Source organism: Vipera ursinii (genome assembly GCF_947247035.1).
Source record: "Vipera ursinii genome assembly, chromosome: 5".
In the NCBI taxonomy this organism is placed as follows: Eukaryota; Metazoa; Chordata; class Lepidosauria; order Squamata; family Viperidae; genus Vipera; species Vipera ursinii.
The window spans coordinates 53630241-53653077 of NC_139518.1; the positions used below are offsets into that span (position 1 = coordinate 53630241).

Genomic DNA, 22837 nt, shown 5'->3' on the forward strand with positions numbered 1-22837 from the left:
TATTTGCAAAAAAAAATCCTTTCCTTTTAAAGATGAAAAATTAGGCAGTACATGGAAATTTCATTGGGTGGCTTGTGCATTCTACTATTCTACTATTATCTAGCACTTTGTTATTGCAGAAAGTTTGAAAAATGTCTTAAGAGAACAAGCACAAATTGCAATGCCCTGAAGTACACATTTTACAAAATGACACATTGTTTCTCCAAATATAGTTCTTTTCAAATTCAATACCAATATTATAGAAGATGATTAAAAAATGCAAAGAATTGTTTCATGGCATTGTCAACGTTAGTGCATATTTTTTAACTATTATGCATACCTAAAACCTGTAAGTCTATATTGATATATGCATCAAATCCACAGGAATTAATACCAACAACATTTGTCTAATGCTTTCCTGTCTTATCCTTGCTAGGGCTATTTCTGTGTTCATAATGGTATTCACAAGGTTATTTTAAAACCTAATGCACATTCTTATCACATTGATAGTCTGGAAATGACCTGTTGGACTGCTGTATGAAGAAATGCTTCTTGACAGAAATACTTTGGGATAGAGCCAGTTCTTTTTCAATGCAGTTTTAAATCTAGCTTGATCCTAGAATTTTACTGCGCAGTATTTTACTCTTTTCTCTCTGTTGTCAATGAAATTGTCTTAAAGTATAGCTTACTTTTCTTTTTAAATAGAAAACATATTATTTTACTCAAATTGATTTGCCTAAATACAACTTGTTAGTGTCTGGATTATTGCCTATACAAAATCAGAACACACTACATGATTTTTCCTTCATTCTCTTTTTTGGTCTATTGCTTCACTATGCATTAAAACAATTGTGAAGTTTTCCTTACCTTTCAGATGAAATTACGAGCAGGAAAAAAAGGGATAGATCTAACAGATTACATTTCAGTAGCAAAATTATATTAATATGGTAGCAGTTTAAGACATGAATGTATTGCATATTGATTAATGTCATGCTGTGTTTTCTGTTGCATTCTTCTTCATAGAAATGATAAAATTTGGTGTTTTGTGATATTGCCATTTCTGTTGCAGATTTTAATTGATAAATTTAGTGTCATTGTTATTATGTTATTATGGTGGTGCAGTGATTACAATGCAGTATTTCAGGCTAACTGCCGACTGCCAGCAGTTCAATTCTGACCTGCTCATGGTTGACTCAGCCTTTCGTCCTTCCAAGGTTGATAAAATGAGGAGCCAGATTGTTGGAGACAATATGCTGACTCTGTAAACCTCTTAACAGAGGGCTGTAAATATTTATGAAGCAATATATAAGTCTTAAGTGCTATTGCTATTATTTCTTCATTTCAGTGCATATGTACTCATAATCAAATAGCATCAATTTTGGCTATTTTTAGCAAAAGGATTGGTTCAAAATTGGGAAAGGAGTCCAGCAAGGCTGTATACTGTCACCCTGCCTGTTTAACTTATATGCAGAGCACATCATGAGAAAGGCAGGGCTAGATGAATCAAAAGTTGGAATTGAAATTGCCAGGAGAAATATCAACAACCTAAGATATGCAGATGATACCACTCTAATGGCAGAAAGTGAAGAGAAACTAAAGAGCCTCATGTTACGAGTGAAGAAGGAGAGTGCAAAAGTTGGGTTGAAACTAAACATTAAGAAAACCAAGATCATGGCATCCGGCCCTCTCAATTCCTGGCAAATAGATGGGGAAGAAATGGGGGTAGTGACAGATTTTATTTTCCTGGGCTCCAAGATCACCGCAGACAGGGACTGCAGCCAAGACATTAAAAGATGCTTGCTCCTAGGGAGGAAAGCCATGGCAAATCTAGACAGCACACTAAAAAGCAAGGACATCATCACCCTGCCAACAAAAGTGCGTATAGTCAAGGCTGTGGTCTTCCCACTTGCAATGTATGGTTGTGAAAGTTGGACCATAAGAAAGGCTGAGCGCCAAAGAATTGAAGCCTTTGAACTATGGTGCTGGAGAAGACTCCTGCAAGTCCCTTGGACTGCAAGGCGATCAAACCGGTCAGTCCTAGAGGAGATATATATTTATATTTATATATTTATTAAATTTTTATACCACCCTTCTCCCGAAGGACTCAGGGCGGTGTACAGGGCAATAAACATTAAAAAACAAAGTACAAAAGTTAAAAACAATTAAATGATTTATGCCTGATATATACAATAGTTAAAACCATATTAAAACCCAACCCCAAACCCATCAGACCAGGCCAGCTTGCTCAAATAAATAGGTTTTTAGATCCCGCCGGAAGGAGCGAAGGTCAGGGGCAATCCGGAGCTCAACCAGCAAGCGGTTCCACAGGTCTGGCGTGCCCACAGAGAACGCCCTGCCCCTGGGGGCCACCAGTCGACATTCTCTGATCGGAGGCACCCTGAGGAGGCCCTCTCTGTGGGAGCGCACTGGACAGAGGGAAGTCGACGCCGGCCGCAGGTGCTGCCGTAGGTAATCTGGACCCATGCCGTGTAGGGCTTTGTAGGTCATTACCAGCACCTTGAATCTCACCCGGAGGGCAACCGGCAGCCAATGCAGCTCGCGGAACAAAGGTGTAACATGGGAGTATCGGGAGACTCCCAACACAACTCGCACGGCTGCATTCTGCACCAGTTGAATCAATCCTGACTGCTCTTTAGAAGGCCAGATCCTGAAGCTAAAACTCAAATATTTTGGCCACCTAATGAGAAGGAAGGACTCACTGGAGAAGAGCCTAATGCTGGGAAAGATTGAGGGCAATAGAAGAAGGGGACGACAGAGAATGAGGTGGCTGGATGGAGTCACTGAAGCAGTAGGCGTGAGCTTAAATGGACTCCAGAAGATGGTAGAGGACAGGAAGGCCTGGAGGAACGTTGTCCATGTGGGCGCAATGGGTCGGATACGACTTCACAACTAACAACAAGCAAAAGGAAACTAATATAATAACAACTCTCACTTGTGCAGTAAGACTAAATTCTACTTATACAGTACAGATAGTAGCAGTTCTAGGAGTCCAGTCTCTGCATTAATTATGCTACTTATCTTCAATTCTTAAAATAGGGAGAGGAAGGAAGAATAATTTAGAAACTCTTGCAGACTTCTGCATGTCTTCAAAATGATAAGCAGAGTGCAACATTATCCTTATTCCTATTAAATCCTTGTATAGCTTTTTGAACTTAAATGTAAAGATATTGAATGAATGTTTTATTACTTATTGCAGTACCCTTGATGCTCTCTTTATCAGATCATTTTTATAGCAGAAAAATGCAATTGAATTCAAACCAAATAAACTATTAAAAGCATTTGTTCTACTGGGTAATAAATTAAATTAAATACAATATAAAAGTCACTTAAGTATGTGGGAAAGGATACTGAAATCAGACCTATCATTTCCTCAGTTCTTTTGATCTAGGATTCTGTCTCTTAACAGAACACAAAGCTATTTATGGTGATATTGTGTCAACTCTGCATAATAGAAAGATGAACAAGATTTTTGTAACTTCTTTTTCTCAGAAGGGCATTATAATAGTTCCTCTCTGTATCTGTCTTATCCTGTCTTGTAAAGTGGGCTGCGAAAATAACCTTGAGAGACAAGACAAAGAACCATAGCCTCAGACGTCGTGCTGAATTGTCCAGTTTTGCTATTCAGTCTTCTGGTTTGCAAAATTTAATTTAAAAAAGTACAGTAGGGGGTCATTTTGAAGTTGATTGCATAAGCTGTCCAGTGTGTTAATCACCATAAAGGTGTGTTATAATATGTTCAGTGTTTAAGCCAGACTCCAAGTTTTATTCGTTGCTTTTTCCTGATTGAGGCTGCTTCCTTTCTTGATTTTGATGCGGTAGGTTTGGGCTTTCTCATTTTAATGCTTTATTATGAATTTTAGAAATCTGTTACGACACAGTTCTTTATCTCTTCTGTATTACCTGCAGAATATGCCGGGGGAGGGGGGGCAATCCGACCCTAAGTGCTGTTACATATTTAAAGAAAAACCAGGAAAAGATACAGATGTCATGGTTCCGACTAACAAAACACTTCAAAGAACTTTCAATGCTTTGACAACATTTGTTTGTTAGAGGAACATCCAGGTTTTTCTTCCAAATTGTTCGAGGCAGCTAGCAATAATAAAAATAATGATTTTAAAAAACCAGAATTATAATTAAACAGAACCAAAACAATTATAGGTGCTAAATCTTGGCTAAGTCAATTTGTCTTTTGTTTCCATTACAAAAATCTGTCTCTATAGATTTCATTGTTCATCTCACAGAACATCACTACAGTACTGTTTCTGTGATGAAGGGAAAAGTGATAGCTCAGTAATAGAGCAATGGGTTTGAGAGGCAGGGTGGGGCAGAGTGGCAGCTGAGGCATCAAAGTTACGGCCCTATTCCTTGGTATGTGTATGCAACATCAAAATATACAACAAAGGAAGCACTTTGAAGAGAATGCTTTCATCTCACTCTTTTGACACCACCAACCTCTGTTAATACCATTGGTAAGCTCTTTGTTTTACATGCAAAAACACCATGTTTAATTCCTGAGTATGAGTAGAAAAAACCTTTGTATGAAACTTAAAGTTTTCATTGCCTTCAAGATAGACAGCATTGAGCTGGATAAAATGGTGTTATAAGTCAATTTAACTCAAGAAATTTATTCTAAAGTATTGGATGCCTTTCTTGACAGTTCATATGAAAATATCAAAGTGGTACTTGCCTCTCCTAAATATTCTAAAGTATTTTAAAGAACATTTTCATATTCTTCTATGAAAAAATGGACAGTTTTGCCTTTCCATGTACAAATATATGTTGATCCTATACAATTTACAATGTAATAATGAGAAAATTACAGTCACCATCCCCACATGGGCAAATACGCTTATTTAGCTACAGGGATTTTACTGTACCTGTCTTATACAAATGCAGATGTAAATATGTTGAGTCTCGCTTTAAATTCTGTTATGATGGAATAGCCTATTAACTTCCATCTGGAATTCCATGTCCCTTATTCTTTGAATAATTAATTGCTTACTTTGATTATAACATATTAAGAATACTGTAGTAGAGATAACCAATACGAAGTCAGCTTATGGTATATCACCTTGTTTGGAGGGTGAGAAAGAGTTATCTATTAGAATTAGAGGAGTCAGTCCAACAGGGAAGAACTGCATTTTGATCCATTTTGATCTACCACATTTTATACCTTGGCATTAACAGTCTTATATATTTTTACAGTGAAGTTCTACATGTTCACTCTTGCTGAAGACCACATGCATAGTATAACTATTTAGCTTATCCCAGAACAGAACAGCATTCCAACTAGGTTTATTGAATGTGGCTTTGTATGTATGATGTTTAAATGTTTCATTGTTAATGCCATAAATCTCATTGTTTGTTTCTTATCTATGCTTTCAGATGGTGTCCTTATTATAGGTGTTCACTCAGCAAAATTTCCAAACGAAAAAGTTTTGGATAACATCAAAAGTGCTGTTCTTAGATATAACATCACTCATCCTGTGGTAAATGATGTTAATGCAAGCCTCTGGCATGAGCTAGAAGTGTCCTGCTGGCCAACCTTGGTCATTGTTGGACCTCGTGGCAATATCTTGTTCAGTCTGGTTGGCGAAGGGCACAAGGACAAACTATTTCTATTTACAACTATAGCCTTAAAATACTACAAGGAACAAGGACAAATTAATAGTAATAGAATTAGAACACAGCTGTATAGAGACTCTTTGTCTTCTTCACCTTTGCTGTTCCCTGGGAAAATTGCAGTAGATAGTTCTGAAAATACATTGGTAATAGCAGATACTGGACATCATAGGATTTTAGTTGTGAAAAAAAATGGTCACATTCTGCACATCATTGGAGGTAAGGGTCATCTAAATATATTTTAAAATTTTACACTTTATTGTTTTGTTCTGTTGATTAATGATTGAAATAAAATAATTATTTTAAAACCTTGCATTTCATCTTGACACCTCCCAAGGCAAATCCTGAATTCTGTCTTCTACAACTCTTTAATATTGCATAATAAACTATTTTAAAATTTGTTTCCAGTCCTACAAAGTGCTTCTTTGAATGTATATGGATTGAGCTCCAAATAAATGATTGTCTAATTCTGAGGTCTAATAACCCCACAAAATCATGGAAATGATACCTCGTTTTTCAGACTTGAAGCTGGTATACTGCAAATAATATGAACAGTAGAATCTATGAAATTCAATTACTTCTTCTAGCACAGAGCTAGCTGCATGTTTTCCTAGGCATTCCATTCCATTTTGCATTGCATTTATACAATTCCTTGTTTTGAAAGCCGAATCTTTAAAGGAAATTATTGTAGATACAATGAATGTGTTTGTCTATTAATGTTTAAAGATTAACAGATTATATTACCAGGCATTGTATAAATTTAAACATTCTACTTTTGTAAGACAATCTCCACAGTTTTCTGTGGAAACATATTAAATACATTTATTAAATTTGATTTGATTAGACCCACAGCTGTACTGCTATTTTTATTAATATAATATAAAATCCTTTGCATCCTATATGTGACATGACTGTGTATCCATTGTCGACCTCTAGCAAAAGTTATACTCTTGTTTGATGTTATTTTTGCTCAAGGATTAAACAGAGGAAGAAATGATGGAAATTTTTCAGAAGCATCATTCAATTCTCCACAAGGAGTTGCCATAAAGGACAATATTATTTATGTAGCAGATACAGAAAACCATCTAATTAGAAAGGTAAATTGATTCATTATGTTCTATCATGTCAGTACCAATTTAGCAACAACATAGACAATCTGGCCCTAACCTGGTCCTTACCTTGATTTTTTAAATAATAGAAAACAATGCTGACACAATTATTCAAGGGCTAAGCAATGTGATCAGCAGTAGTATTCCTAAATATTCCTAAAGTATTCCTAAAAATATTCCAAGTATATAGAAAAAAAAGTATTATTTTTTTCTTTTTCTATAAACTTTTAAAGCAATTTATCAAATGCAAGTAATCCTCATTTAGCAATTGCAGTTGGGATAAACAGCTTGTCCATTACACAAAGTGCTCACTAAATGAAAAATCACATGACTGCAACTGTGCTTATGATATTACTCCAGCTTTCTGTTGCTTTACGGCAGACATGTCAAACACAAGGCCCGGGGGCCGGATCCGGCCCACGAAGTGGTTTCATGTGGCCCGCGAAGCCATCCTGGAAACAGTGAGGGAACGGCCCACACTGCCTTAGCCCTGGCCCAGAGACCCTCCTTCTGCCAGAGAACCTCAGATCTGTCCCACTCCTGTCCAGGCCCCCATAGGCACCCTTGATGGGAACGATGTAGAGCTGGCCATGCCCACCCAGTAGGCCATATGCACTCTAGCCACGCCCACCCAGTAGGCCACGCCCACCCTGACCATACCCACCCGGCCCCCTGAGGGCAACCGCAATGCTGATGCGGCCCTCAATGAAATTGAGTTTGACACCCCTGCTTTACGGCATCAGACGGATATGGCTCCAAACGATGGGGTAAGTCCCAATAGTGAACAATGTTCACACACAAAGAAGCTGAGTAAAATGGCAAATCTAATCGGGGGTTTTTTCCATTCCTCCACCCTTTGGAATATTCTTCCAATGCTAGAATAATTAGCAAGAAGGAAATTAATGTTTACATTTACATTCAGTGGAGAGGAAAAAATTATTAGTGAGTAAGCGCCTGCTGCACACTTGCAGCTGTGAGCTGCTTAGGAGCCAAAAAGCCTTCATTGTGAAATTGATTACATTCTTGTTAGAGACAGGCAGCAGGAGGGTTCTAATCAACTAATTAAGGTAACAGAGCTGAGTTTATTAATTTGCAGTTAACACCTTTCAGGAAAGAGCTGCACTGCAGAGAAAAACAACATAAGAAGAAGGAGCATTTTTAGGCAATCTCTTCGAAGAGGTGGGATGGGGAAAGAAAACAGGTCAGGCATAGGACAACACATCTGAGCCACTTTTAATGACAAACACATCATGGATGCTGCAAAGTCTCTTTTTCATATATTTTTGTTCATAGATGAAGACATTGGTCACAAAGTTACTTTTTTATCACTGTCATAACTGAACAGTTACTGTCTGAGGCAGTTGTTAAACAAGGTCATTAGAAACCATTTGGTAAACATTTGCATATCAAACCTTAGTTCATTAGCATCGCAAAATATTGGTATTTTGGTGCTAATAATCATCTCCCACCAACTTAGATCCTGCATATATGAAAGCATCCTAATTGTCATGTAGTGTTAGTAATAACATCCAAACTTTCCATGTTAGTATTTGCTATTGAGTTGTAAGACCTGAAATGGTTGCCATGTCTACTCACTAGTCTTAGAGTTAAGATTAAAAAAAACAGGTTTTCATTTATTTCATTTCACAGAGCCTTGGTGGAGCAGTGGGCTAATGCCTCCTTAAGTAACACCAGCTGCCTGCAATTAGTGCAGGTTCGCATCCCACCAGGCTCAAGGTTGACTCAGCCTTCCATCCTTCCGAGGTAGGTAAAATGAGGACCCAGATTGTTGGGGGCAATTAAGCTGACTTTGTAATAATGCCGCTTGGGGTGTGTGTGAAAGCCCTAATAAGCAGGCATATACATAGAATGAAGGCTACTGCTAAGCTTGTAAGCCGCCCTGAGTCTTCGGAGAAGGGCGGGATATAAATGTAATAAAAAAATAAAAAAATAAAAAAAACTTATACTGCTCTCCCTTTTTTTTACATTAACTTTTTTTGTCATTAATTTATATTGTGGATTAGTCGTATAGATAGTGAATTAGCAAGATAAATTTTATTCCAATTAATGAACAAAACCAATGTTGTAACTGAAGAAAACTATTGTTATCCCTAGCAGACAGATATAAAGTCTTCACCAAAGATACAAAATATTTCAGAATTAAAGATATGTGATACTCGGGTAGCTAACTATAAAGCAGGGCACAAGCAAGCTCTCCCTGTTTGCACAATTGTAGTATATTCAAAATAAATATTACAGTACTAAATATATTTTGCTAAAAACGGTTAACAGTATAAAAAGATGTGCCATTCTAAAAGTTTACTGCAAAAATAAATGTGAATCCTTGGTGCTCTATGAGCTTGTTTGTTTGTAATTAGTAACAACCAAGCTCAGGGAGTGCCAGGATTTCCACAGATCAACCCTGAGTTACACATATTCTCTTTTATTAAAATAAATCAACAATTGATTCTAGATTGACCTGCGGTTGGAGTTAGTGAGCACTGTTGCAGGAGTTGGAATACAAGGCACTGATAAGGAAGGAGGAGCCAAAGGAGATGAGCAGCCTATTAGTTCACCATGGGATATAACTTTGGGAAGCTTAGGTATTTTTATGATGTTTTTATTTACTTTTTACTTATGATGCTTTTTCAAAGATTGTAGTCTTAATGCCATTGCCAGTTATCTAATTTGTCTCTTCTACTTATCCCTTCCCTTATCTCATGAGCACAAAAGATTATGACTGATCAGCATTTACAATAATTTGTATATGTTGAAGGTAATTGCAATTCTTTTTTATTCATGTGTTCAGTTATTCGCCCAGATATAAAACCTGCGTATGGAAAATAGAATTTTGTATCTTGTAGTGAAATAATTTTCCGAATGAAGGCAAATATACATGTCCCTGGATAACGTTGCAGGATCCAATCTGAGTTGGTCACCGGGACCAGAGGTTTGTTCTTCCCAGCTTTTGGACTCACATTGGAGCCCATCTTCAGGGAACTTGTCAATCTCCAGGATGTGTGCAATAGGCTGTTCTATGCATAGTATTTATATGGTACCCTAGTTGTTTATATGGCTTTTAGTTATTGATTGGGGTGTTAATGGCCGGCTATTAAGTCATTCATTGTTGTTTCCTTGTGCTGCTGGGGTCTCAGCTTCTAAGTACCTGGTAAACTGGTGGTAAATCAGCACTTCTGTTGACAGACAAGAGGCTTGTTTCCCAGGCTTCAATCATTTCTTTGGCTATTTTTGTTCCTGCTTAGCCAACAATCTTAGTAGCTGTGAAATTGAATGCATGTCCTTGTTCATAGCAATGTAAGGCTACCAGTGAGTTCTTCTTATCTAATCGCTCACTCATATGCTTGTGATTTGATGGTTACCTTTCTCCCCGTCTGTCCTACATAGTCACAGGGGCAATCCATGCAGGGAATCTGGTAAATTACATTAGTAATTTCTCTTACCTCCAGACGATCTTTGTATCACACAGGCTAACATAAATACTACACATAGAACAGCCCAGTGCACACATCCTGGAGATTGAGAAGTTCCCCGAAGATGGGCTCCAACACGAGTCCAAAAGCTTGGAAGAACCTTTGGTCCCAGTAACGAATTCAGATTGGATTCTAAAGTAATTTTGCTACATTTATTATAAAGTTAAAAATGTGGAATATTTTTTCAGGTTTTAATACTAATAAAGTATAGTCATGAGGGTTGCTGTTTAAGATTACTGTTCTAAAATGGTTTACTACTCATTTGATTCATGTATATTAATGCAAAATATTTTTTTATCAGATATATAAGTGAAAGGGGAGAAAAGTTTGAGAAAGGTTACAGACCTATTTTATTTAATAGAACTTAATCCTAAAGAATAAAATGCTGTTAAATGCTTTATATTTATAATTTTTTTTCAAAACATTTAGGAATGTTTATTTACTTATTTAAGAATAAAACCCAGTATGATTTATAGCTGCTAAATCACACTACAAAAATAGACACAATGAACAGTGTTTCTTTAAGGAGTCTAGGAAAAAAGGCAACACTTTACAAAATATCTTTATTTATTCTCATACTTCCATCCAACTTCCCCTGTAATAATCTTGTGCTTATTGCATGTATGGTTTATATATTTACCAGTATGATCAAGAGTCTTTTTAGTTATTAGTTTTAAGAAATACAGGTTACAATAGTAATATTTTTCTATGTTTTCATATTTTCATATATTTAATTGTTCTATTGTCAAAAGAACTGTATTGGGGCTGTTTAGAAGTACAGAGAATAAATAAATGGGAACTAAATTATTTTCATAACTATTTGTATAATTACAAAAACTAATTTCCCTAATTAATATTTTAATCTAATTTTCAACAATGTGGTTAAGTGTATGTAAGTAGTGAGTAAATAACTTACATATCTTCCTTACAAACTATTTTATTAGAGAAGTAAATCTTCTGTCTCAAAGATGCTTTTTCACCAGGCATCTTTTTCTTGTATTTCTTTGAAGACGTTTTGCTTGTCATCCAAGAAGCTTCTTCAGCTCTTCAGACAGTTGCCTCGTGAAAAAGCATCTTTCAGATATAACTATGACCTGGATGACTGAAAACCTCCATAGATATCCTCTTCTATCCTTTTATAGTTGTTTTAGGTAACATAAAATTTACCTGTAGATTTTCATGTTATGAAAAAAACTAAGTTTTAACAAGTGATAAATTAAATGTGATTATGCATATTAAATTTAGAAAAAATATATTTTTAATTTGTATTTTTAGTTAAGGAAGAAACATAGTAGACTAAGTATATTGATAGTCGCTGTTCCAAAATCAAGGAAACTTTTAGGAGGGTGTTTTCTGGATTTGGAAGTATTGTATATAGAAAACAGCTCTTTTCAATAGTAAATATGTAAAACCTGATTGGCAGAATTGTGGTCAAACAAATATATATATTTACATTGCATTTTTCAGTAAGATTAAACAAAATGGTAGTACAAACTATAAAGTACATGGTCATAAGGCCAAAAGTCTACCTCCAATTATATTAGGACATCACAACATGTGTATATTCATTTAAGACATTAAGACAAGCATATTTTTCTTAGGAACATGCATTCATTTTGTAACAACAAAGACAATTTAAACGTATATAGTATACAGTTTAATATTTTTCTGAATTTAATAATACTTATATTTTAATTTTTAAAATAATAAATATTCCAGCTTTAGTGCTTTTGAATAGCATTGGCATCTTACCACTTTATTAAGGACCATGGGGTTTTCAACATGTACATGCAGAGGATGTTCTTTCCATTCTCATCTATTTTTATTCAGTGCTATTGAAATCAAGCAGTGCTAAACGCATTTTTGGTTGAAGTGTGAAGTGTTCTTGATAGCTGCATTCTTTCTGAAAGACACAGATCTAAGACCTTGGTGTTACGATCTATAAGTGTAGCTATGATTCAAGCTTTTGTGTGCATAGCTAGCAAAAGTTACTATAATGCTACAAAACATGCAGGATTTTAAGTAAACAATATTGAAATATGCAGCATATATGCATACTGTATATGAGGAAACATCCTGGTAAAGGGGCAAGTGTATATAATACACAACATATGACAGTATTTAAATGCTTTGTAAAAAATTAATGTACATTTGTCTTTAATGTAGATAAGTGTCTTTAAAAGACAGTTTGTGATTGAAAGCATCACTCTTCACGTTCATGGACTTTGATGCATAATATGCCTGATTCTGCAACTCTGCACTTCTGCAGCTTTAGAGTGAGGTTTTGAAGGAAAATAAAATTATAATTTTTAAAACTCAGGTTTAGGCTGATTGTTTATCGAGGGTTTATTCTGTGTAAACTGAAAAATGACTTAAAGAACAGACAAAAGTCATTTCCTCAGCAGTTTTGGCAGACCCTGCTATTTGACAATATCTTTTAGGATTTGACTCTTCTTTCCCATGCATTTTAAAACATTATAAATGGATGGATTAACATCAATTTTCTTGTGCCTGTGTTTTTTATGGTCTTTCTATAATTAAATACTGCAGTTAAATGAAAATGGTTATTTTATTATTATTTGATATATTAAAAGTTATATCTTTGGTATTGACATTGCTAAAATAAAAAGATTATCAGTGGCATATGGTTTTCAAAATTTAAATGATGCATAACATATTTATACACACTATTTATTATATAATAAATTAAATATATTCTGGATTCTAAACAAATTCCACAGGAAATTTCATGTTTAAATTCTTAAATTCTTTAAATTCTCTTCTTAATTTTCCAATTTTCAAAATTGCGTAATAAAATGAATTTCTCCAATCCACCCATCAAAATAATTTCTAGAAAGTTTTGGCTCAGTTTTTTAATGTATAATTTTCAATAAAAAGATCATGTGCTTCACTCACAAATAATGCTCTGCCGTAATGTGGTTTGTTTGTTTGAAGTAGAAATGAAGTAGATTTCATTTTTTTCATATGTGTTTGAACAGCAGATAAACCTAAATCATTATGGAGATTATTATTTAGGACTAAGGTATTGGTGGCTCTATCTTATTTACAGACATAGATTATTAGACATTACAGTATTGAGTTATTAATCTATGGCATGGTACAGTTATTTGCAATGGGGCAAGCTAGGTCCCGAATAAAAGGCATTTTATGGTTTTGGCATATCAAGACATTTTGACACATTCCGTTATATATAATAGTTTGATGTGATAAGAGTTCAAAGCCAGGTTTGAGATTTCAGTGAGAACTTGTCTAATCAACCTGAAGGCTACCATTGCAAAATTTTTATTTTTCCAGAATATGAGATAGTTAATTTTGAGAAAACATTCTTTCATTGTCTTGTTGAGGCTCGTGAACACATTGAATCTATTGTTTACTCAAGTTGTACAAGCAATTATATTGTTAAAATAGATTGGGCTCAGAATTGAGGAATATATTGTTCTGTAAAATTTCCAAAGCTGCAGCTTCATTTGTTAATCATTATTTGGCCCTTTTGCTTCTTAGATAAAAAAGCTGTTCAGCCACCACAAAAAGTTTGCTTCTTCTTGTGCTTTCCTAATAAATGCTTCTTTACTTTCTATAATTTTCTGCTTCTTATTCTCCAAAAATAAATAGATATTATTGTAGAATCTTTTATGATTGCTTATAACAATGGTTTATTGGCATGAGTTTCTCATTTTTATTTAAAAATATGATAGCTTGATAATGAAGATGTTCCATAGTAGAAACCATCAGATACAGTACAAACCATTAAGGAGTTTAATATAGATATATCTTAGGTCAATGATTGTTCAAGCTAATGTATTAGTATTATTTAAAGTAGGAAGACTTCTAGCAACCAACATTGGCCAGTGGACCAGTATATATTATATTCCATATATTCAGTTCTTGCTGTCTGTTCTTGGCAAGGTTTTTCACAAGTGCCATTGCTTCCTTCTTAGGACTCAGAGAAAATGACTGCCCCAAATCACCCAATTGGTTTTGTGCCTAAGGCTCACAGTCTCACAGTTTCTAATGATGCCTTTTCCATTATACCAAACTGGCTCTTATTCTGCAGATAATGTGGTAATATTATTGCAAACTGTAATTGGTTTTAGAACGGTAAGAAAAGCTCATTACAAGCTAGGTATGGTAATATATTTTGTGAAGAATTTTAAAAAATACAGCAGGTTCCTACTTCCTTAACTGGGATTATGCAATAATATTTCTGAAAGGGACATACACTGCCACTTCCTTTGAATACCCAGAGGAATCCAGTAGCAATATTTATTTTTTTCTTCTCTGACGGTACCATTTCATAATTCTCAGGTTATAATGGCAATTCGGAGTCTAATTTCTATTGATAAACGATGCGTTCATAAAGTGTGACACCACATGACCTCATCAAGTAGCAATGGCAAGCCCAGCAGTCCTATTTGCTGTTGTAACTTCAGGACCACACAGTTGTTAATTGAGGACTATATATCATCTTTAAAAGCCTTACATGGCACACAACTGGGTTACTTATAGCAGGGGTCCCCAACCCCTTGTCCATGGACTGGTACCGGGCCGCAACATGTCAGCAGCTGGTCCGCACAGACAAGCAAAGCCCCATCTGTGGGATGCAGGCAGCATACAAAACCATGCACCTTCCAGTCCGTGGGAACACCTCTCTCCATGGAACTGGTCCCTCGTGCCCCAAAGGTTGAGGACCTCTGACTTATAGGATTGCCTTCTCCCTATGGTATCTGCCTGTCCCACATATTCTGAGAGGGAAGGTATATTCCAGGTCTTTCCAGCAGCCATGCATTTTCAGTGATAGTTCTTATGACCACAAAGGTAACCCTGACTTTTCTGATAGGTTTCAGAAAGCCTTTCAGGATATGGCTCTTTCCTTGAGCTTTGAGTCATGATATGTGATGTGTTGGAGGCTGGATTGGATGATAATGGCATTTCTGTTTGAATCGCCATTTTATTATTTCATTATTGATTAGTTCATGTATTTTGTTTTGTCTTTAAGGAATGCCTCTGTTAATGACAAAAATTCACCAGCTAACTTGAAAATCCACAATGTTTGTATCATAGTAAGGACTTTTCATTATAGTTTTTAGCTATATGACCAAGTACCAGTTCGTAATAGTGTCCACCAGGATGCGCTCTACTTTTTGCTATATCTATTAAATGTATTAAAATATTTTCCCAGAAAAGGAATTATTATTTTTCAGGAAATGATGAATCCCTTGGGAAGCACTGAGGTCATAAAGGTTTTTCAGAGCTATTAATTGTACAGTGTAAATAAATTCCAAAAGGAAACTTAGAAGCTCATATGTGTGGTGTTATATAATTAATACATATTTTCCTCTATAATAATTTAGGACGAACAAGGGAAACCTATCAACTCTTAAAAGATTCAAGTCACGCACACAATGGTATTGCGTCAATACAGTATCATTTCCCATCCACACTCCTAATCTTGTTGCTTTTATTGGACAACAAAGCCTTTGGAAATTAAGGCTATTTCCACAAAAGAAATTAGAATGATTGCTTTCCTTTCCTTTGCTGTACTCATCACATGGGAAAAGCAAATAGGAAATTGTATTTCTAAGGACTAGCTTTCTGCTTAGAAATATACTTTATTCTGATTTTAAAAACACAAACTTGGCCACCTCAATAGAGTAGGCCATTTCTGATCAAAGTTGTTTTTTATCTTTTTGGAATTTTTTGGAATTGATAAGATATAATCAAAAACTTAAGTTGCTGAAATGTACTGCAGGACACCAAGGATTTCTGAATCAAAACAAAAGCATACAGTTATAGAAATCATCAAGATAGCAACCATGTTCAGTAATCATTTCTTTAATGACTGTTCAAAGTTACAATGCACTGAAAAAGGTGATTTTATGACTGGTCTTCACACTTAATAACTATCACAGCATCTCTGTAGTCACATGTTCAAAATTCAAGCATTGGGCAACCAGGAAGTATTTTTGATGGTTACAGCATCCTAAGATCACATGATTACCAATTGAGCTTCGAACAAGCAAAGTCACTGGGAGAAGCCAGGTTCACTTAACAGCTACATGATTCAATTAATGACCATGGTTATTCACTTAATGACTATGGCAAAAAGATAAAATCAGGAGTGACTCCTTTAACAACTTTTTAGCTATGGAATTTCTGGTCCCAATTGTGGCCATAAATTGAGAATTATTTATAGTAGTTAAAAACAAGGTGGAATTGTACTTTAACACCTTCATAAAATGCCTAGAGGGAGGGTCTTCACAAACCTCTGGAAGCAAGATGTTCTGAAATACAGGAGAAACAGCAGAGAATGTCTGTTGATCTTTACCTCTCATCTCAAGAGTGAGAAGTCTAAGCAGGCCTTCTCATGACCTTCTTACTGGATTGAACTAATTCAAGGAAGTGTCTAGTATAACCTAATACTTCATAATATAGGCCTCACTAGCTCTTTGATTTGGGTACTCTTTACAATGATATTAGTACTTACGTATATGATTCTATTAAAATGGAATTCCAGTATTAATAATCTATCCACTGCATTTTGCCCCAGCTGAAGCTTCTGGGTTGAATCCAAGAGCTGCATTATGTGGTGGTCATTACAGGTAGTCCTCATTTAGGGACCATAATTGGGATCAGCAGTTTTGTTGCTAAGTAATGTGATTGCTAAGCAAAACTTCCATTCGGTTGTTAAATGAGTCATAGTGATGCATTAAGCGAGACATAATGAGATAGCAACTTGCAGTTTTACTGCCAGCGTCTCCATTGACTCTTTGAAAGCCAGTGTAGAGTGCAAATGGTGATCACTTGACCATGGGACACTTCAACAGTTGTAAATGCCCACCAGTTGCAAAGTGTCTGAAAGTTGATCATATGAATAGTTCTAAACACAAGCACTGATCATAAAGTTACTTTTTCAAGATTATTGTAACTTTGAATGGTTGCTAAACAGGACAGTCCTTAAGTGCAGTCTAACTGTGCAGTAATCCAACCAGTTAGTAATGAAAGTATGAATTATTGTGCCCAAGTCATCCTTGTTCAGGTAGGGGCATAAACAATTACCAGTCAAAATTGGTCAAGGCTCTCCTTGCCATATCTTCCTCTTTTTGCTTTTATTTATTGATATTAACAGTTTCTTGATAACCATCTTTGTTTAAACAAGAAGAGACCGAAGTACATTTCTCATTAAACCACTTTTGTAGAGTTGGAGTTTTCTCCTCATAACAAACAACTTCCTCCACTGGAGATACCCTACGGTACTAGATGAAATCAAATTTTGCTATTTTTTTATTCTTTTCTATGTCCCCATGCTAACTCTGTTGTTGTTGTTGTTGTTGTAGTTGTTGTTATTTGTTGCAGTCAAACTGGACTGGACTTGACATTTTTATCTATATAGTGAATAATTCTCAAGGACCTAGGATAGGTAGATGTTGATGTTTGATTATGATGATGTTGATAACAGATTTATTTGCAACCCATCTTGGAGCTCAAAGTGATCCTTAATTTTTTCTGAGATTTCCACAAAATTCTGAATCAACGAGGTAGAAATAAAACGTTTTTATTTTTCCAGTATAGAATCCTTTGCTGAATTAGATCCTCAGAAGAACAGTAAATACAATTATGTACTATTGTAAACTGCTACAATGTTAAGCAGTCCAGTGCCACAAAATGTTTCAGATCATAGTTAAAATTAATATTAGTCCTTTGCTAGCTTTCGTATCAGTTGAGATTGTTAACGAGCTTCAGTTCCTGTCGAGTCACCACTGATCTATCATTTATTACACAGTTATTATAAACATTTCCTATTTTAGGAAATGGTACATATTTTATGGCATTGATTGCTGTAGATTTTATTTTTCAAAAATACTTAGAATGCAGTAGTTTCGTAAGCACCTAGCAAGTATTTAAAGCCTAGATTAATTTAGATTGCAATATGCATGCACAATTGTTGGTGGGTATACATTTTATACAGTATAATAAAAATGGAATTATATTCGTTGAACATGTTAATTATCCAAATTGAAAATGAAAACATGTCTACAGAGCAATTTGAAATTATTTTTATATATAAATAATGAAGCAATTTGCTACCAAAAGATCATTTATTATCATTTTTACTATGTGTTCTTATTGCTTCAGCAACACATGAAGATAGTGTTCTCTGGATTGCCATGGCAGGTATACATCAAATCTGGGCACTCTTGTTGGAAAGTGGAAAACTACCTAAAGGAAGGTAAGTTAGAATATTAAACTGCTTTGCCAGCACCCTATGATCATATTAGTTGTTTACGCTATTTATTTATTAATTTGTTTGCCGCCTAGAAATAAGTGATAATAATTTGATTGTACAGCCCTACTAAATATTGTTATACATACTTTCTCAGTCTAGATTTAGTTTAGTTTAGTATATTCAGGAAGAAATGCAAACTATTTGGGATAATGAGTATTTGAATGGGCACATTCTGTTTTCATTAAAACAATGGTTGATTGATTCATTGATGACGATGCACCAACAACTTGGTGTCAACTCTTAATGACCACATATGTGGACCATATTATCCTGGATGTTGTGCCCTGACCTGTGTCTTCAGATCTTCCAACAGTACATCTATCACTGCTGTAATCAAGTTGTCTTCTTGATTAGGGTTGCAAGGAAAGGGCTGCTATTATGGAGATAAAATGAACTAAATCTATTTTGTAAGCTGAGTTCTTGGAGAAAAATAGGATATAAAAGAAATAACTTTTTTAAAAATTAGCGTTACATACACTATAGAAATCTCTCCCTACTCCTCCTCCCATCTTTCCATCTTCCTCTCTTTCTCTCTCTCCCTATATTATACTCACTGAACTCTGCATAAAATACGTTTTGAATTGTTTCATAGTTTAAAACATATGGAAAAGAAAGCTTATTTTTGATCACAGCATGAAAAAAAATGAATGTAACATTGTACAAATTATAAGTTCAAGTGCACGTAGAGCCTATGTAAATCTCACCACCCCTCCTTTTTTTAAAGTGATTTAAAGAAAGGAACTTGTCTTCGATTTGCTGGAAGTGGAAACGAAGAAAACCGAAACAATGCATATCCCCACAAAGCTGGCTTTGCTCAGCCTTCTGGTCTCTCTGTTGCTGCTGAAGATCCCTGGAGTTGCCTTTTTGTGGCAGATAGTGAGAGTAGTACTGTGCGAACAATTTCTCTAAAAGATGGCGCTGTGAAACACCTGGTAGGAGGCGAGAGAGATCCAATGGTAAACTAAATCTATATCTCTCTCTGTTTCCCATTGATCTTATGCATCCAGATTAGAACATCTCTGATCCCTATGGATGAAAACTTATTTTAAATGCCAATTGGTCACATTTTATTTGTTAGTTATTACAATATTTAATTGAGATCATTAAAAAAAGATTAACTTTCAGTACAATTGTATTAGTCAGCTAATAATCACCAGATTCATGCCAGCAAGCAGATATATCTGCTGTGAAACCAGAAGGGACAATGAAGATTTGTTTTCAAATTTTGTTTTAGGAAAAATAGTTGCTATATTAAATAATAAACAATCTTCTCTTATTAATGGTTAACAAAAAGTTGGATTTTGCCATTCATAGCTTGAAGCACAATATTTTAAAATAGCCGTTAACATTTTTAAATAAAAAGGCAGGCATAAGTAAAAAAAATAAACTTAATCAAAAAAATGGTCTCAATGTTTTGTAATCATGAAGATGAACCAAAAGGCCAGTCTGAATGCTTCATCAGAGTGTTTAATACATAACCTTATGTCATTGCATCACTTACTAATTCTCTCTCATTATTTCTTTGAGATTTGATTGATTTTATTTGTTTTGATTTGATTGGATGCCCATCTTATCTAAAAGATTCTGGGCAGCTCATAACAGGTAAAAACAATCCAATGGAAACACATAGGGCTGTCTGAGCAGGTGGTAGGACTAGATGACTTTCAAGGTCCCTTCCATCATCATCATCGTCATCATCATTATTATTATGAATATAAAAACCTTACAAACTAATCACAATAATTTAAAAAACAGAAAACCATGATTAAGGGTCATCAATAAAAAACACAGGTATTGAAAGAGTTCCCCACTTTTATAATTCTGTTGCATAAAAACAGATACATTACCATTTATAGATAGCTAAGGAATATTCCAAATTTTAAGATCAACAAAACAAACCTTTGAAACAGAATTCAGTCTATGTAAGAATTCTTATTTTAGATATCTGAACTGATACTATGAAATGGCAGGAGACAAATTTTGAATTGAAGTGAGTTGAAATACCTTTATTTTCATTTTCCTGTATACACAATGATAAACATTAAAATAAAATTCCTATGCACTGGTCTCGAAAAAAATAATATAATAGCAGCATCAAATAATGCCAAATTATACAAAAATAACACCAAAACGTAAGTGTGTCTGTGTGTGTGTGTATGTAAATCACAGTCGATTTTGAATACATAGAGGAAAAAAGAGTCTGTCGTGAGAGTTCACAAGGTTGATACTATATGGTGCAAAGCTATTACAGAATCTGGTGGTTCTGCTTCGGATACCACAAAGCCTCCCAGTAGCTAAAAAGGAAAACCAGTCATGGAGAGATATGTAGAATCTGACAATACTGCAGACCTGGTCAAGCAGCACTTATGTCCTATGTCCCGGATAGAACAAAATGAATTTCCAGTAATCTTTTCTGCCATCCTCACCACACAGTGCACAGCCTTCCGGTCCAAAACAGTAACACTTTTCATGGTTAGAGTGATAACCCAATAGTGATACATACGTTAGTTCTGAGATTAATGCCAAATTATCACTTCTTGTCAATAAAAATGTTTTTTATGAATCTACTTTGAATTCAAGTTAATGTTTTAGCAAGTCATACTCATTATTGCTAACTTTAATTTTAAAAATGTAATTCAATCATCATGTTACTTTCCAAATATTTTTTAAAAGAATTTATTTGCTTTTGGTGATGTTGATGGAGCTGGGATGAATGCAAAACTACAGCACCCATTAGGACTAACTTGGGACAAGAAAAGAAGTCTCCTTTATGTTGCAGATTCCTATAATCATAAGGTGAGGTTACAGGCTCCGTTTTCACTACAAAATCTAGTTGATTGTTCAGTAACACAAAATTTTGTGCAGGTAGTCCTCAACTTACAACAGTTCACTTAGTGACCGTTCAGAGTTACAACAGCACTAAAAAAAACGTGACGTCATCATTTTTCACATGACCATTGTAGCATCCCCGTGGTCACAGGATCAACATTCAGATCCTTGGCAACTGGTTCATATTTATGACAGTTGCAGTGTCCTGGGCTTGTGTCCTGACAAGCAAGGTCAATGGAAAATTAGATTCACTTAACAAGCATGTTAATAACTTTACAAATGCAATGATTCAGTTAACTGTGGCAAGAAAAGTCGTAAAATGGGGCAAAACCCAATAAATGTTTCACTTAGCATCATAAATTTTGGACTTAATTATAATTGTCACTTGAGGACTACCTGTATTGCGGAACACAAAGGTACATCTCTTTGTATATTTGCATGTATTATTGCAGTTGTTTTTTATGTTTCATATTTCAAATTATATTTTAGGCAAGTTTTGAACTTGTATAAAGTACCTCAGGAGAGTTTCTTAGATTAAAATTGAACAAATGAGTTCTAGCAATTACTCAATATCAGGTAAACATGGAGTCAAAATGATAAAAATATTTCTTTCATTCTTTCTCCAACAAACTGAAAAAGGTTAGTGTCAGGCCCCCATGATTCAACTTACTAAAGCCTAGCCAGACACACAGCACAACAGAGCTAGACAAGAATCTTTATTGCGTACTAGGATGGAATGACTATAAATAGTTGATCAGCTTGAGACGAAGACTGTTCTTATACCACAATGGTTAATGTCTGTGTTTCTTTTTTCCACCTTTCCTGCAACCTTGTTTTTTGCAGCCTTGGATCTTGGCAGCTGCTGATTGTTGAAATAGCCACCATTTTCTGACTTGCAAAAATCTAGCCTCCTAAACCTAGCTCCTACCCTTAGAGGTTAAAGTCACCGTTACTATATGATTTAATCCCCGCTTTGTAAATTTTATACTAGTCATGTTTATGAATCTAATCCATAAACATTACAGCAAGTTGATGAATTCGTGTTCCTTGCTAAAATGTATATTAAATTTATGGAAATAGATGGAGATACTTTAAGATGTCAAAATAATGCTAGAAAAAAAGAGGATAATATGTGATCTTTCAAAAGAAATATATGTTTATCCAAAATAAGCAAAAAGGCTGTACATAAGGATGTTCTTCTGCCTACTTTATAATACAGAAGTGAGAGTTTGGTATGAGAAGAAATAAACGCTGAATGCAATGGGAATGGGTTACTTAAGAAGCATGTGTGGTAAAACAAGAAAGGATAAGATAGTTAATGTATAGGTGCTGAATCAGTGTGGATTGACCATAGAAATGAGACTTCCACCAAAGGAACATGTTAAACTGATGTGATGCAGTCTCAGAACTGAAGGGTCCTTAGAGCTCTCTGACCTTAGTTCTTTTCTTGCAGACATTTCATTATCCAAACTAGGTAACAT

General features: G+C 35.1%; 1 protein-coding gene across 2 annotated transcripts in view; it reads left to right on the forward strand.

Annotated features, from left to right (window-relative positions):
- The window catches only part of NHLRC2 (NHL repeat containing 2), a 36591-nt gene that overhangs the window by 5421 nt on the left and 8333 nt on the right, over positions 1-22837 (forward strand). The window contains exons 3-8 of one of the 2 annotated variants that reach the window (XM_083364743.1): positions 5386-5841; positions 6598-6719; positions 9205-9334; positions 18377-18470; positions 19252-19483; positions 21201-21323. In XM_083364743.1, the coding sequence (XP_083220869.1) occupies positions 5386-5841; positions 6598-6719; positions 9205-9334; positions 18377-18470; positions 19252-19483; positions 21201-21323 (1157 nt within the window). The remainder of the gene's footprint in view (positions 1-5385; positions 5842-6597; positions 6720-9204; positions 9335-18376; positions 18471-19251; positions 19484-21200; positions 21324-22837) is intronic. The other variant, XM_083364742.1, reaches the window with a different exon arrangement.